The sequence below is a fragment of the Plecotus auritus genome, assembly GCF_963455305.1.
Source record: "Plecotus auritus genome assembly, chromosome: 11".
Lineage (NCBI taxonomy): Eukaryota > Metazoa > Chordata > Mammalia > Chiroptera > Vespertilionidae > Plecotus > Plecotus auritus.
In genome coordinates, this window is record NC_137777.1 from 27,468,455 (window position 1) to 27,483,635 (window position 15,181).

Consider the following 15,181-nt stretch of genomic DNA (forward strand, 5'->3'; position numbering starts at 1 on the left):
CTGACTTGTAAGAAATATTCTAGAGCAGAGAGACTCAGAGTGTGGCTCAGTCTCCTACAAGATAAATTCAGAGATGAAGATGAAGCTTTAGAAACATGTACAGCAATTTGACATCGCTGAAACATCCAAGAACATGGCCATTTATCCAGCAATTTTGTTTTATTGTATTTCATAAAAATCTTGATCTTCAATGGTTTGGAATTAAAACAACAGCACCAACACCACCTAATCCATCACCACAGATAGCGTGAGAATCACTGGCCAGAAAGAGAGCATTATAATACTGGAGCACAGTGAGATGTAGGGAATCCTCTTTCTACTGAGGGAACAGCTTCCTGGAAGGAATCAGGCTGTTCTGAAGAGCTTTGGGCAATGATGGAGCCAGATGTGAAGTTGCATTTGTGACAAAAATTAAAAACATGAAGTTTCCTGGTTAGATTTGCATCTCACTCAGCCGTGAGCATCTTTTATAGAATTGTTTTATAAACAAAACCAGCATCTGCTATGATCTCCAGCATCTGTTTTTGGTTGGAGCCCATCTTTACCTTGCTTTGTGCAAACAAGCAGAGGCCAAGCGGAAGGAACTTTGCATACCCCAAAGGAGATTGACATGAATATCATTAGGGTTAAAAGGTTCTAGTAGCGCAGAGTAGAGGGCGGTGGTTCAAGGCTCAGACCACATATCTGAGATTTCAACCTGGCTCCTTTACTCCATAGCTGTGTGGGCCTCGGTTTCCCCATCTGTAAAATGAGTGTAATGATAATACTTACCTGAAAGGGTTGTGCTGAAGATGAAGTGAATAACTATATTAGACTACCTAGAGTAGCACCTGGCACATAATAATTGATGAGAAAATGATGGTTATTATAAACTACAGCAACTGCTCGCTGGCAAGCTAGATGCATCCTCCAAAATGGTCCCACTGCTTTTCAGTATTGCACAGTTGAAATGTGATTAGTTCCAAGGGCGTGTATTTGTCAGTTTGAGAGAAGACCTTATTTAAGGACCATCAACATGGGTGGTTTGCTAAACAAACCTCTTGGCATGAAAGCCCAGGCTCTGTGGTCCAGAGGAGTTCTATTTAAGAGAAACACGTAGAGGAAGCTACATTGATGGGGTAATAATACAAGTCAGGGCAACCACAATTCTTCATTTACATTATCTTAACGCCAGAGTTCTCTACCTCCTTCTAGAATAAAGCAAAGCTCCTGTTAAAAACCCTCCCTCCAGGACCACCTCATACAACCCTGTATATTTCAATGTTCCTTTCCTATGAGGAGCAAAATCACACATATCCACTATAAAATCGTCTAATTCAGATTTTCTTTTTTCATATATATGTAAACCATTGTTTTTAGAGCTGAGCAATATCTTAGCAACAGCTGCTCCTGGGTTCAACTGGAGGCTTTCTAGGGCTTATTCCATGATTTATATGTTCCTTCTCTCATCCAGAAGTAGACAGCGCAGTCCTTTGCCTACTGGCATTTGCATCGAAAAGCATCTCCAGCTGTCCAGGTCTTGTGACTGCCTTAAACGCGTTTGGGTCAATTCTTATATTCCAGCATTTTTCCAGCCGTGATTAAGTTCCTTAAATGGCCCAAGATGTGTCAGCATCTCATTGCTGGAGTGCAAGCAGAAACGTTTGTGGTTTTTGCATTGAGAACACGTGGCTTTTCTGGTCCACGTGTCTTCCAGGGATGCCAGAATCTGTACTGCTAAGTCCCATGGTACGGTGCAGCAATGCTTGTGTGGTGTCGACCCCATGGCTGCATTTCATTTTTTACAGCCTTTGAGACAGAGTGATGATGATTTCAGAATGAGGAAAATGTCTCCTTTTAGCAACATTTTTTTAGTGTTACTGGTCAATATGTTTTGATCTGGAAAATTTGGATAAAATGTGTGGTTCTGTTGTTCTTGGCTAGCATCCATTCTTTTCCAAAATGCTGAGATTAGATTATCTCTGAAAGAGTAGAGAATAGAAAGCTGAATTTCAGGAGGATACTAAAGTAAAATCAGACAGGACAGAATGAACCCTCCAAAGCTATGAACGCCTGTTTTCCAAATAGATGATGATTGTCTCTTCTGGATACTTTACAAATGCTGAAAATATGTTGAAAGAAGACCATTCCTCAGGGCCAAAGAGCTTCACATTTAAACTGTCTGCATCAGAGATTATAAACTAAGGGTTACTGTAAGGGGAATTTCAGAGAGAAATGCTTTTGCATGAATGCTTTTTTTCTCATCACTCTCTAAACACATCTCACTTCTGATCATTTGGAAGTGCCTATAGTCCTGCTCCATTAGGCCAGTTGGAGCAGAGGTCTTACACAGCCCTTTGCTTTTCTGTGTAGGTCATGGTGCCTGGAAGCCAGAACAACCTCCTTCTGAAGCCTCTGCTTTCTGATACTGAATACAAGGTCACGGTGACTCCCATCTACGATGACGGAGAAGGCGTCAGCGTTTCTGCCCCTGGAAAAACCTGTGAGTGAAGTTTTCTCCCTGTGGATACTAACTGACTAATTCATCAAAAATGCTCCTCCCGATAATTCACCCCAAATAACAAAGTGCTTTGGTGAAAAAAGCAAAAGAATTTGGAGACAGACAATCTGGGTTTGAATTCTGTCTTCACACATTCAAGCTCTGTGACTTTGAGCAAATTGCTTAACTGCTCTGGACTTCAGTTTTCTTGTCTGTAAAAGCTAAGACTTAAAAACAACTACATCTTACCCCTTCAGCATCCAATACATCACAAGCTCTGTTGATTCTCTAAAATGCTTTCTACATGCCTGTCCACTTTATCTTCCTCTAACTGTTCCCCCCTAATCCAAGCCATAGTCTCTCTCACTAAAATGAGTGCCCCAGGCCCTACGCAATCTTTCTGCTTCTATACTTGGATCCTTTGTTCTCACAACAGCCTGAAGGGCTTTTCAAAATGTAAATCATCTCCTCCTGCCTTTGTTTGAAGCCTTTTAATGGTTTTCCATTGTACTCAGAATGAAATCCCACATTCTTCCCAAGGTCCTACAAGGCCATTTATGATCTGCATGTGGATCTCTTTAATCTCACCTCCTAACAGTTGCCTCAGCCATACCTCCTTTTCTGCTCTTCATTGGACATTTGAAGCTTGTTCCTGCCATAGGACCTATGCACTCACTATTCCTTCCATGTGGAATATCCATTCCCAGATGTTTGCATTTCTGGCTTTTTCTTGTCATTTTGGCGTCATCTGCATGTGGTCTCCTCAGACTTTTCTGACTCTCCATGTGAAGTAGCTCCCGCTGTCTAGGATATCATCCTGCTTTATTTGCTTTTGTTTTGCTTATGTTACAGCACTGCAAGATCTGTTGGCTGATATTTTCTTGTTTACGTCTCTATTTGTTCACTGATTGTCTCCCATCCCTGGAAGGTATAGCATCATGACAGCCCACGACCTCATCTGTGCATCTCTGCATGCCAAACTCCTACAGTGCAGAGGAATCCTCACAAAGTACTTGTTTTGGGTGAATTGGCCGTGATGATCAAGTGAGGAGCATGCATGAAAACCCTTGGTCAAAGCCCTAAAGCCTTAGCTGTCTTCATGACTGTGTGCTTGTCTGCACTTGCGTGAAGACTGCCCCAGAACCTAGTGGATTCAAATAGCAATCATTTTGTTATATTGTATGATTTTGTGGGTTAGGAAATTAGGCCAGGCTTGCTGGGAAATCCTTCCATTTCACATAATATTGATTATGGTCACCTGGTAGCTGTGTTGGTGTGGAGTGTTTGAGACAAGTTCATCCACATGCCTGGCATCTCGATGAGGATGCCTGGAAGTCTGGACTTAGCAGAGTCCCTTTGTCTCCATATAGTCTGAGAGCCTTTCCATGTGGTCTTTCCAGCATGGTAGTCATTCTTAGATGGTGATTAAGGACTATAAGAACATGGGTTCCAAGAGGCAGAAAGTTAAGGTCTATGCCCAACACTAGTATAGCATCGCTTCTGCTGTAGTCTACAAGTCAAGGGAGTCATAGAACCCACCCAGATTCAAAGAGAGGGTCACAGCCTCCACCACTCAATGGGAGGAGAGTAAAAAAAAAGTGCCCACCTTTAATCTACCACAATTACCCAATGGTTAAATATGATTTGCTTCATAACAGTGGCCAGAGCTGAATCCTGTACTCTAGGCATCTGAGTGTGAATTTTTCAAGTAAGTGTGCAAGTCACTAAAATTCTGTAACTGCAGCCCCAAGTCCTGACTGATCAGCTGAGCCGATGGGTATTATCTCCTTAATTGACAGTGGTGGCATCTCTCCCTCCTCCCCAGGACCATGCTTGGAGTTCTTTCACCCAGACCTCCACCAAGCCTGCACATTTTGCTAAAGATCTCACTCAGGGTATTGTGAATTCTAAGAGTTGCTACAGTTATCTCCTCAGGGATCATGTGGAAGGAGAGAAGGCAGGGAAGAGCAGAGCAGTGGAAATGCTCCAAGCTCTTTTCCACTGCACCCCCACATGGGCATCTTGATTTGATCTTGACTTTGATCAACACATTGGAATTTCTAGCATATTTTGCTATTTTGCTACTATATAAATACTTGGAAACGACAGGCTTAAACAGCAATTAAGGAAGACAATCAAATAGTATTCACCTAACCTACTATGTGTTTTAAAAACATCATCCTTATCTGTCTGAAATCCAGCTTGTTACAAAATGCATGTAAGGGTGGTTTAAAGTAAGATTAGTAAATTCTGCTGTTCTGTGTTGGTTTTGAACTGTGTTAGTTAACACTCTAATATTTCATAAATTTACTGTAAACCCCTTCACTGTGGGGAGACTGAAAGGGGAGGAAGGAGGTGGGAAGGCAAAGGGTCTCCCTCTAACTGCCAATGACCTGGGCTTAAAGATCTAGGTTTAACTTTCATATGTTAAAAATTAGCATAATTTGCCAAAGGGTTTCATGTTAAATACACATATATACTCACACAAATAAAAACTATTTAAAGATTATTATTATAGAAATATGACTTAAATATTGAAGGACTACCATCACATGTAACAATAGCTACATAGTAAAATTATTTCAAAGTGTTAGTGGATGGCCCACTTATTGTAAGCAGTGGTCAACACAACTAAATTGCAGCAACAACAAAATGATAAGGATATTATCCATCAGTATGCACAATAGTTTATAAAGGTCCTCCATATAAATGGCTTTAATGTTTTGATTAAAAAGTTGATAAATGATAACATAAAATTGTAAACAATATAGACAATCTATCTATATAAAAGGCTAATATGCTAAGTGTCCTTCCCACCTTCCGACTGGTCACTATGATGTGCACTGACCACCAGGGGCAGATGTTCAATGCAGGAGCTGCCATGATGCGCACAGAGAAACACCAACCAAAAAGCAACACTTGGCTTCCCCCAAGTGGGACACAGGCCCTGCCACCACCCCAGAGTGGCAGCCCACCAAATCTCAGCCGAAACTGCCAAGATCCCATGGCTGGCCCTAAAACAGTCGCTATGGGCACTGGGTAATGACATCACCTAGCAACACCCTGCTTCCTCTCCCTAGCGACTAGCCTCCTTGCAGTTTCTTCAGCCCAGGAACACCCAGGTGGAACATTTCACACTTTAACCAAATGTCTGTGAAGCGTTTTCTCATGCCTTATCTCATTTGATCCTCACTGAAGTCCTGGAGTAGGTAGATAGGAGACTCGGTAGAATCATATTTTCTTTTCATTAGCTGGAAAATGGAGATTTAGAAAGCTTAGAAACTTGGCCTGACTGAAAGAAGTAAGAAATGGTGGACCTTGAAAATGACTTCAGGTTTTCTCACTGCGCAGAATATAGTCAAACACTGCTGCAGTTAAATATTTTACCCTTTGTTCTCCCTGCATGATCTACAATAATAATCTGCTTCATGTTGATATTTACTGCTGTGTTGCTGACAATTACCTGAAAGAGATGTTGGGGTGCTTCACTGGGCTGGAAAAAAGTTTAGCTAAATCAAAAATCAGGTCTAATTAAGCAAGTTTATTCTATATCTATAAAAGGCTAAGTTGACTTGCACACATGTGATACATATAAAGCTCTCACTGGTGTGAATTGCACACGTATGTTTCCATTTGTCATTATTGATCGTGAATTTGGTTGACACTTCTATTGAGAAAGGGCGAATAGCAATATTAAAATATTTCTTCTAATTAATTTCCTTTTAATGTGCACGAATTCGTGCACCAGGTCACTGGGTAAGAAGATAAAGGCAAAAATAAATAAATAAATAAATAATCAGAATCTTACCTCCGAGAATTACCATCATTACTATTGTGTGATCACCCTTGATACTGCTCAACAAACATACTTGGATAGTGGAACAGAGTGGCATGTTTATAGAAATTTTAATAAACACTATTCAGTTCAATTTTACTTAAAATTAACTGAAGAAGAAACCAAAGTGACATTGAATGAACTGCTGATCTTCAGATAAAAGCATTTCATCACAAGCACAATTATTTTCTATAACTTAATATTCAAAACAGATGTGGACTCTCAAAGGTTTCTCACCATGTGTTTTAGTGTATTTTCACCTGTAAATATTTTTTTAACACTGTGGGAAGATATCTCAGATTTTGTTAACAATACTGTAGATTGTAAAGATGGAAACCACATGAAATCCTGTTTTTCCTTCTCAGTGCCACCATCTGGTCCCCAAAACTTACAGGTCTCAGAAGAATGGTATAACAGGTTGCGTATTACGTGGGATCCCCCATCTTCCCCTGTAAAGGGCTATAGGATTGTCTACAAACCTGTTAGTGGTAAGTATACTTTAAAAACATATATTGTTAGCATGATTAGGCAGCTGGAATGTCTTTTAAGATTAGTTATTTTTATTTTGACAAAATATTTCTATCTATCTTTGGCTTTATCTTTGGCTTTAAGAAGTGGGAAGAGTCTTTCCCGGCTAATTGTATAGCTAAACAATTAAGCATTGACCCAGGAACCAAGAGGCCACCAGTTCGATTCCTGGTCAGGGCACATGTCTGGGTTGCGGGCTTGATCCCCTGGGTGGGGGAGAAGGGGGCATGCAGGAGGTAGCTGATTGATGATGTTTCTGTCTCAACAATATTTCTGTTTCTCTATCCCTCTTCCTTTCTCTCTCTAAAAAAAAAAATCAATAAAAACATATTTATTATTTTAAAAAAGTGGGAAGAGTCTCTTACCTTTCTTGAAAATAAAAAGGCATTTCTAGGATGGTTAGTGTTAGGGTAGAGATCATCAGAATGATGAAGCTATGACCTTACCTAAGAAATGACTGGGTGTCTGGGAAGGGGCCATTGAGAATAATTTCTTCACTCGGGCAAGTGTCCCAGAGCCTGAGGCCACACAGTAGCTCCACTGTGAAGGCCTCACAGTATGGCGGATGGAGGAGTGTGAGGTGGGCCAGCTTCTTTGAGTGAGCACAAAGGAAAGAGCTATATTTAAGAAAAGGACGAAATCCCTGGGAAAGCCCAAGAATGGTAGTCAGGTGTGCCCGTCTTAGAGCTGGATGGGGCTGGATTCAAACCCCAGCGCTGCTGGGTAATCCTGGGCAACTGGGAAACCGTGACTAAGTACAGTTCACTTCAGGAGTGTTTTCATATTCTGTTGTGACCGAAATATGCTCTTTCTCCTTTCAGTTGCTGGCCCAACCCTGGAAACGTTCGTGGGGCCGAACATTAACACCATTCTCATCACAAACCTCCTCAGCGGAATGGACTACAACGTGAAGATATTTGCCTCCCAGGCCTCTGGCTTCAGCGACGCCCTGACAGGCGTGGTGAAAACACGTAAGGCCCATGCCCTGTTGTCTCAGCCCCATGTGTGGTTTTGCCGCTCTGTTTTTACTGTAACTCAACTCCTCCTTCAATTTGGCGGCTGGTTTTTCTTTTCCTCAGCGTAGCCCTTTCTGGATGGTGTTTCGTGGAAAGAAAGGTGTGTTCCTAACTTGGGCTGTAGTTCAGAGTCCCAGCTGGCAGGCGGACTGTCAGAGCCTGGCGTTCAACTGGACTTGATGGTGGCGGATAGGATTTCCTTCTGGAAAGTCTTTGTTGGCATTGTTCAAATTAGGTGAAATTTTCCAAGTAGCATGTAGCATGACACAGCCATGCCAGTTAAAGTTGGGCCAGGGGGGAGATTGCCTTTTCTCAAAACTTTCACCACTCCCTACCTTACACACAATACACACACACCAACACACACATACACACACCAACACACACACACACACACACACACACACACACACACACACACCATGCCTAAAAGATATATGCACCAGTCTTCTTCTCTACCTTTTGAGGGTTTTCATGCTGTCCCACCATCTGGGACTTCTCATTGGCATATGTCACTCCCAGACGCCCATGGCATAATGCAATGTTTCCAAACTCCAGCCGTTTGTTCCGTATTGCTGATGTTTGGTGTACTTCCCCACCATCTGTTTAATATATTTCTTTAAGTCGACGTACAGTTGTTTTTTTTTTTTTACTTAAATACTTTCCAAAACCCACATAATTACTCTAAACAGAAGACCAGTATTTTTAATGCACATTAAAGATAATACAGCAAAATCCAACATAAAAATGGTTTGGCTACACGTTAATGAAATTCACCCTGAGTGCATGGCCCCACCCTAGCGAGTGACAGTCATGGTGTGATCAAAAGTCTGAGCCTTAAATCTGCTACTTGTTAGCTATGGCCTTGAGCAAATTACTTAGCTTCTCTGAGCCCAAGTTTTCCCCACGCTATAATGAAGATCATAATAACCATCTACAGGCTGATTGTGAAGATTAAACAGATAACATACTGAAAGTGTCTACCATATGGCAAGTGCTCAGTTAACAACTACCATTACTATTGTAGTAATTGTGCTTTATGCCCTTGGCTCCTAGCTCATGCTCATCTCTAACCAATTAAACGGATACATGGAATTGTGCAAGAATGGGGTATATATTTTACCAGATCCCATGCCACCTAGAGGCAACTCTTATATGGAGTATCTTCAAATCTTACAGGCTAGATCAGCGGTGGGCAAACTATGGCCTGCGGGCCGGATCCGGCCCGTTCGGAGGGTTCTCTTGCTCTCCCCTCCGCTCCTTTACTTTGAATTTATATTAGTTCACACAGTCACTTCATTCATGCTTTTGTTCCGGCCCCCGAGTCAAAAAGTTTGCCCACCCCTGGGCTAGATACAGAGTCAGTTTAATCTCAAAGGAAATAGTCTCTGTCTTCAACAGATCTGGCAAGACTTTGGACTGTGGTCCTGATCTTGTACTTGGCTGTTCAAGTGATATTCTTCTGGGCACTGCCTTAACCTCCAAGGCATTTCCTGTTGTGCTGTTATTGCAACCCTACAGTCCTTCCTCAGAAATGCCTTAAAAGCCCTGGTGCATTTTCCCAACCTCTACCTCCTCTCTCCTCCAGTTTATCTCCAGTTCCTTTCTAGATTACCCTTTCTGTCTGTGCCATTTTTCCGTCTCTAGAATTCTTTCATCCATCTCTATTCTCCTTACTCTTTTGTTTATTTCTATCGACCCTTTGCTTGCTTTCCTCTTCCTTCTGTTCTATCCATCTTCTCTCCTTTAATAAATATGTTGGGTATTCCAAAAGATGTAAAAAGACTGAGAGTATTATATTGTTTTACATTCTATCATCAAAGTAAAAGTGAGAGGAGCTTATTATATGTTTTCTCCCCTTTCTCCCAAGCAAAATAAACTCCATACAATGGCAACTAAATTAATTTCAGTTGTTTTGTAAATTTAGTGTGGTTATATGAATCATTATTGATGTTCTTTTTCATGGGGGTACAGAGGGCATTTTAATTGGCCTTAGTAAGATAGATCTTCTCTATTCTAATACAAAGGAACGATATACAGATGTAAGTTGTGATTAGACAAGATTATCTTTACCAATTTGAAAAGTAATTTTGAGCTTTTTAAAAAATTTTATTAGCTAAGAGTGAGGAAGAAGTAAGAAAAAAATGAGATGGATGAGCATCAGAGGTTATTAGAGAAAGCAAACATTATCAATTTTTTGCTTTTTCTTCTTGGATTAAATGATAAACATCGTATGCTTACTCTTCTGTTGTCTTAGAGAAACAATGGTTTTACTGCTTCCCAAAATAACTTTTGGTGAATCATTTTTTAACATCACAGTCTTCTAAGATTAATAGGAATCTGTGTTAAATCTTTTATTTTTAAATTTTCAAAAATTTGCTCATTCTTATTCAATCATGCTTTAAAGGCCAATCCATGTGAAACTGCTCTCCCTTGAGTAAGACTTCCATTTTGTCCACTTTGCTCTTCCCTTTTATTTAAGCCATCACTGTCTTTCACTGGTTGATAAGTACATATTGTATTAATTTTTATTATAAAGGTAATATGTATTAATTTCTGAACATTTAGAAAGCAACTAAAGAGGGAAGATTAAAAGTCACCCATAATTTCAGCATCCATTGCACCTAGTCTTTTTCCTCTGAATATTTCCTTTCTTGTTTACAATTATGGCAGACTAAAAAATATACAATGCTTTACAACTGCTTTTGAATGTCATAAAAGTTGTTTTTTTAGTGAAAAAATGTATTGTGAGTTGATGGGTTTCTTCCCACCTCTCACTGAGGAACTTTGAATTCGCATTTTATCATGTTAAAGTTCACAGATGACTTGGGGACATTTGTGGCATTGTCTGCAGTGTGCTGTAGCTCTGTTTCTATTTCCTTACAGTGTTTTTGGGTGTGACCAACCTTCAAGCAGACCAGATTCAAATGACCAGCTTGTGTGCTCAATGGCAGGTGCACCGACATGCCACTGCCTACAGGATAGTTATAGAATCCATCCAGGGTAAGTACAATTCATCAGATCTGTTTTTGTCAAGGATTGAGGACTTAGCTCTGTGCAAGTTGCTATGGACAACATGCACATAACATTAGACCAGAGCCCTCTCATTGAGGAGGCAATATTGTGTTACGGATCATGCAGGATATGGAGTCAAAGTGGCTGGTTAAGCCAATTATTGAACCTCTCCAACCTCAACTTTCTTGTCTGTTAATGGTGGGATCATAGTGCTGATGTGCTGGCATCCTGTAAGGAGTAAGCTGAGATAAAACTTTCAACAGTGCTTTGCACACATTAAGCACCTGAGAAATGTTAGCTGCTATTGGTAATAGGAACCCAATAGCCAGGATTAACATACATTAAAATTAGTGCTATTACTGTGGTAGTTACTCAGTGGGGATCTAAGTTTGACTTGAATATTTTTCTTAGTGATTTTTTTTTTTTTACTTTTGGGGTAATTGGTGAGCAACAGACTCTCATTCAGGAGATGGTATAATGTATCAGTGCTGTTCAGGGCAGCTTCTCCAGCATTATAGTTCTCAAGTACATCTACAATTTTGGATTTGTTTCAAAGTTGAAACACTAAAAATGTCTGTTTATCTTCATTAAAATGTCAAGAACAACAACAAAAGACTGAGCCCCCAAAAGTGAGTTTTTGTTAATTCTCTTTCCACATTTTTAGCATGGATAATATTCAGAAAATAAGGTGAAATAATGAAAATTACCTTAATCAGATTTGTATTATCAGTAGAAAAGACATGTTATGTTGGAGAAACTATAGGAGATACTAGAGAAACCCCAATGATTTTTTAAAAAATATTTTCAACTAATAAAATTGTTAATTTTTTTAAAATTTCTGGACAAATGATAATGGTTTCTCCATTTTAAAAAAAACAGAAAGAGCTAATTTTGGGGGTCTGGATAAGAATGGATTTAGTAGCCTACATATCCCTGGCTATAACTACATTTAAAATGCAGAAATCCCACTTTTGATCCAATCCTGAAGGTAGAAAGCACAGTTTGTGAGCACAGAGTTCTGACAGCATTTGGCACGATGCTGAGAATATGAGAATAGAATAAGAGCACCACGAGAGGAGATTCTACCCACCCCAACCAAGGCATTGTCTCAACAATTAGTGGCTGAATTAAAGCCACTAATCCCTTGATTCCCTGTGTGTGATCCTGTAAAAATTCCTTTAGCCTGACATGGGTTAAGTGAGTGGCTTAAGGGAAAGTCAGGACCAGTCACAGGGATTCTGTGGTTGTATTTAATCTGATTACTGGGATGCTTAAGCAGGAGTAGATGAAAGATATGCAACTCCTTGTGAAACAACTATAAAATCTTGAGTTATGTTTCATATATCTTTAAACAACTAGCTAATTCACACTTTAATATGGAAGGGTTGATGTTTATTGGCATTTGTTAAGCTTTAGAAAACACTAAGTATAAAAGTCACACTCCCAAATTACCCCCTCATGCTTTTATCTTTTTATAACATTCAAGAAGTTGACATGAAGGGACATAGGCTCATGTGGATATATTTATTATCTTTCATAAAAATTACAATTATGTAGATTTACATAAAATTATGTGAAAACTGGCTTATCAGTGGAATTAATGAATTCCACTAGTATTTTTAACTAAATGCTTTTAATTTAGCCTGTTTGCAAAATAACATTGGGATTCTTATCAGAGAGTATGATTGATGTGCCCGGTGACATTGATCTGATAATCCATAAGCTCTTTCTGAAGCCAGGATCTTTACTAGCAAAAAAATATGAGTCTACATTTCCTTCTTATCTTCAAGTTAAGTTAACTTGTACTCCTTCAGTATAATTGTCAAGCTGCTGGAAGCCTCTTTAATAGAGACACAATAGTCTCAATTAAACAAGAATGAACAAAAATATTTATTTTTCATCAACATTTATAGCTGAGAGATTTATGAGCCTAGTTAGCCTACATCTCATTTATCTAGTTATCTAGCTGAATATCATTAACCTACAGGACATCAACAGACTCTAATCAATATCCTCAAAAAGGAGTGTTGGGTGTGGGGAGTGAATGTGGAGACAGCAGTGAGGAATGTGTTTAAATATTTTAACTTATACAATTTAGGTCAAGGAATAGTCTTTCTACTTTGGAGTGGGGGACAAATTAGATTGGGTTCCTTTCTTTTTTTATCTTTGACCTTCTTCACACATTTCTCCCACCCTTCACTCATTGTGTCTGACCACTAATCTGTTCTCTGTCTCTATGAGCTTGTTTTAGGTTGGGTTTCTTTATCTCACAGAGAAATGTGATCATCATCCTGACCACTGCATTGAAGGACTTGTGGTCAGATGTCCATTATTTCATGGGCTGATGAGTCTCTGCTGTTTTAACTCTGTAATAGCTCCCATTGGCTTACATATATTGCCTTTGTAGAAACTTTAGTGTTTGTACCCCAGAGGAAATAGAGAGAAATGTGACCTAATTCCTCCATGTGTTGGAGAAACACTTTATCCCAGGCTGACCTATTTCTAAATACCTCTGGCAAATTCCTACTGTTTGACAAGTAACTTTTTCCAGGTTCTTTCTTTTAAAAAAATTATATATACATACACACACACACACACACACACACACACACACACGCACACACACACACATATTCCCTACGGTTTGGACATGTGCACTCATGTTTTGGGATGAAATCAATGGAGAGATCTCTGTTCTAACCATAATTGCTGGTCAACTTTCTTCTTTGGGCTTCAGTTTCTCTAAAATTACTTCTTTTGAGGTTTTTATCTGAAATACCTACACATTTCCAAGGTTTTTGTGAGCAAAGGTAGTGAGGCTGTATCATTCAGGTTTGTTTGTTTGTTTGTAAATGGCAAAAGTGCAGATAAAAGAGACTTAAGCAAAAGGATCGATTTCTTTGCTAATATACTGCCAAGTTCAATAGTATCTGACTTCAGGCACTTCTGGATCTAGGTGTTCAAACAATGTCATTGAGATTAAATCTTGCTTCATCCTTCTGCTCTCCTCTCCTGTGCCTTCATTCTCAACCAGATTCTGTGAGTTGGCCTCAGTCAGATCCAGAATTATATCCTCTTAGCTTCTAGCTTAACAGTCTTAGTTAAAAAAAAAAAAAAAAAGAGCTTCTCTTTCTCAGTAACTAACAAAAGTCCAGGAACTGAGCCATATTAGCTCAGTTTGTGTCAGATGCCCCTAAATCCATCATTCAAGGTCATGAAATAAATTGACTGGTCGGATCTAGTTGACTTCCACCCCCTTTTTTTTTGGAGGGAGAGTGGTGTTGTTTTCCTGTCCTTTCCAAATCATAGAGACCAACAGTGGGGAAGAATGGATTCAAAGACAGAGGGATTAGATGCAAGACACATGTAAATATTGTTACATTTTACATAGCCAAGACACACCCCAAAAAGACGATTACCAGAAGGATAAGGTCCTTTCAGGAGAGACTGAAATAAAATCTGCTTTTGAGTCAGTCCTTCACTTGCCAAATTAAATTGTAGGCTTTTGGTTAATAGTAGGATAGACCAAAGACAGAGACGTTTGGTCTTGGGTAAATCAGAACCCCATGAGAACCTCCTTTAGTTCTGTGGATGCCCTGGAGTTCTGTCTCTCTCCAGCTGTTTTGACTTTGCATCTGAGGTTCAGCATAACATTTTCCTTCAAGTACATGTATTTACACATGACATGGGCCCAAATACTATATTCCCTTCTCATATCCATAACTCGGTGAATTTCTTTTCTGTCTATTAAAAAAAAAGTTTCAAAGGATGTTCAATTTGTCTTCGATGTATAGCTGTTGAAATGTCAATTTTCTCTTTTTAACAAAGAGAGAGAATTGCAGCATAATGGAGAGCCTACCTTAAAAAAAAAGGGGGTGGGGTCATGAAACACAACCTACTCTCAAGATTAAACTTCTTTCTATAAATTTTATTTTATTGTTGACAGTATTATAGATGTCTCCCATTTTCTCCCTTTTAGCGCTGCTCCATCCCACTCCCACCCCACCCCAGGCCTTCTCCATGCTATTGTCTGTCCATGGGTTATGCCATAAGTGTTCTTTGGTTAATCTCTGTCCCCTTTCCCTTTAACCCCCCTTCCTTCACTAAGATCTGTTTTTCTGTCTCATGCATTCATATCTCTGGACCTGTTTTGTTCTTCAGTTTATTTTGTTCTTTATCACTTATAAGTGAGATCATGTGATATTTGTCTTTCTCTAACTGGCTTAATTCACTTAGCATAATAGTCTCCAGGTCCACCAATGCTGTCTCAAAGGGTAAGAGATCCTTCTTTTTTACTTCTGCATAGTA

General features: G+C 39.5%; 1 protein-coding gene across 5 annotated transcripts in view; it reads left to right on the top strand.

Moving 5' to 3' along the window:
• Positions 1 to 15,181, top strand: part of COL14A1 (collagen type XIV alpha 1 chain) — a gene marked incomplete at both ends in the record, with an annotated part of 185,099 nt that overhangs the window by 68,569 nt on the left and 101,349 nt on the right. For all 5 annotated transcript variants that reach the window (XM_080646647.1, XM_080646648.1, XM_080646649.1 and 2 more), the window contains 4 exons: positions 2,353 to 2,482; positions 6,680 to 6,802; positions 7,664 to 7,813; positions 10,745 to 10,861. In XM_080646647.1, coding sequence (XP_080502773.1) covers positions 2,353 to 2,482; positions 6,680 to 6,802; positions 7,664 to 7,813; positions 10,745 to 10,861 — 520 coding nt within the window. The remainder of the gene's footprint in view (positions 1 to 2,352; positions 2,483 to 6,679; positions 6,803 to 7,663; positions 7,814 to 10,744; positions 10,862 to 15,181) is intronic.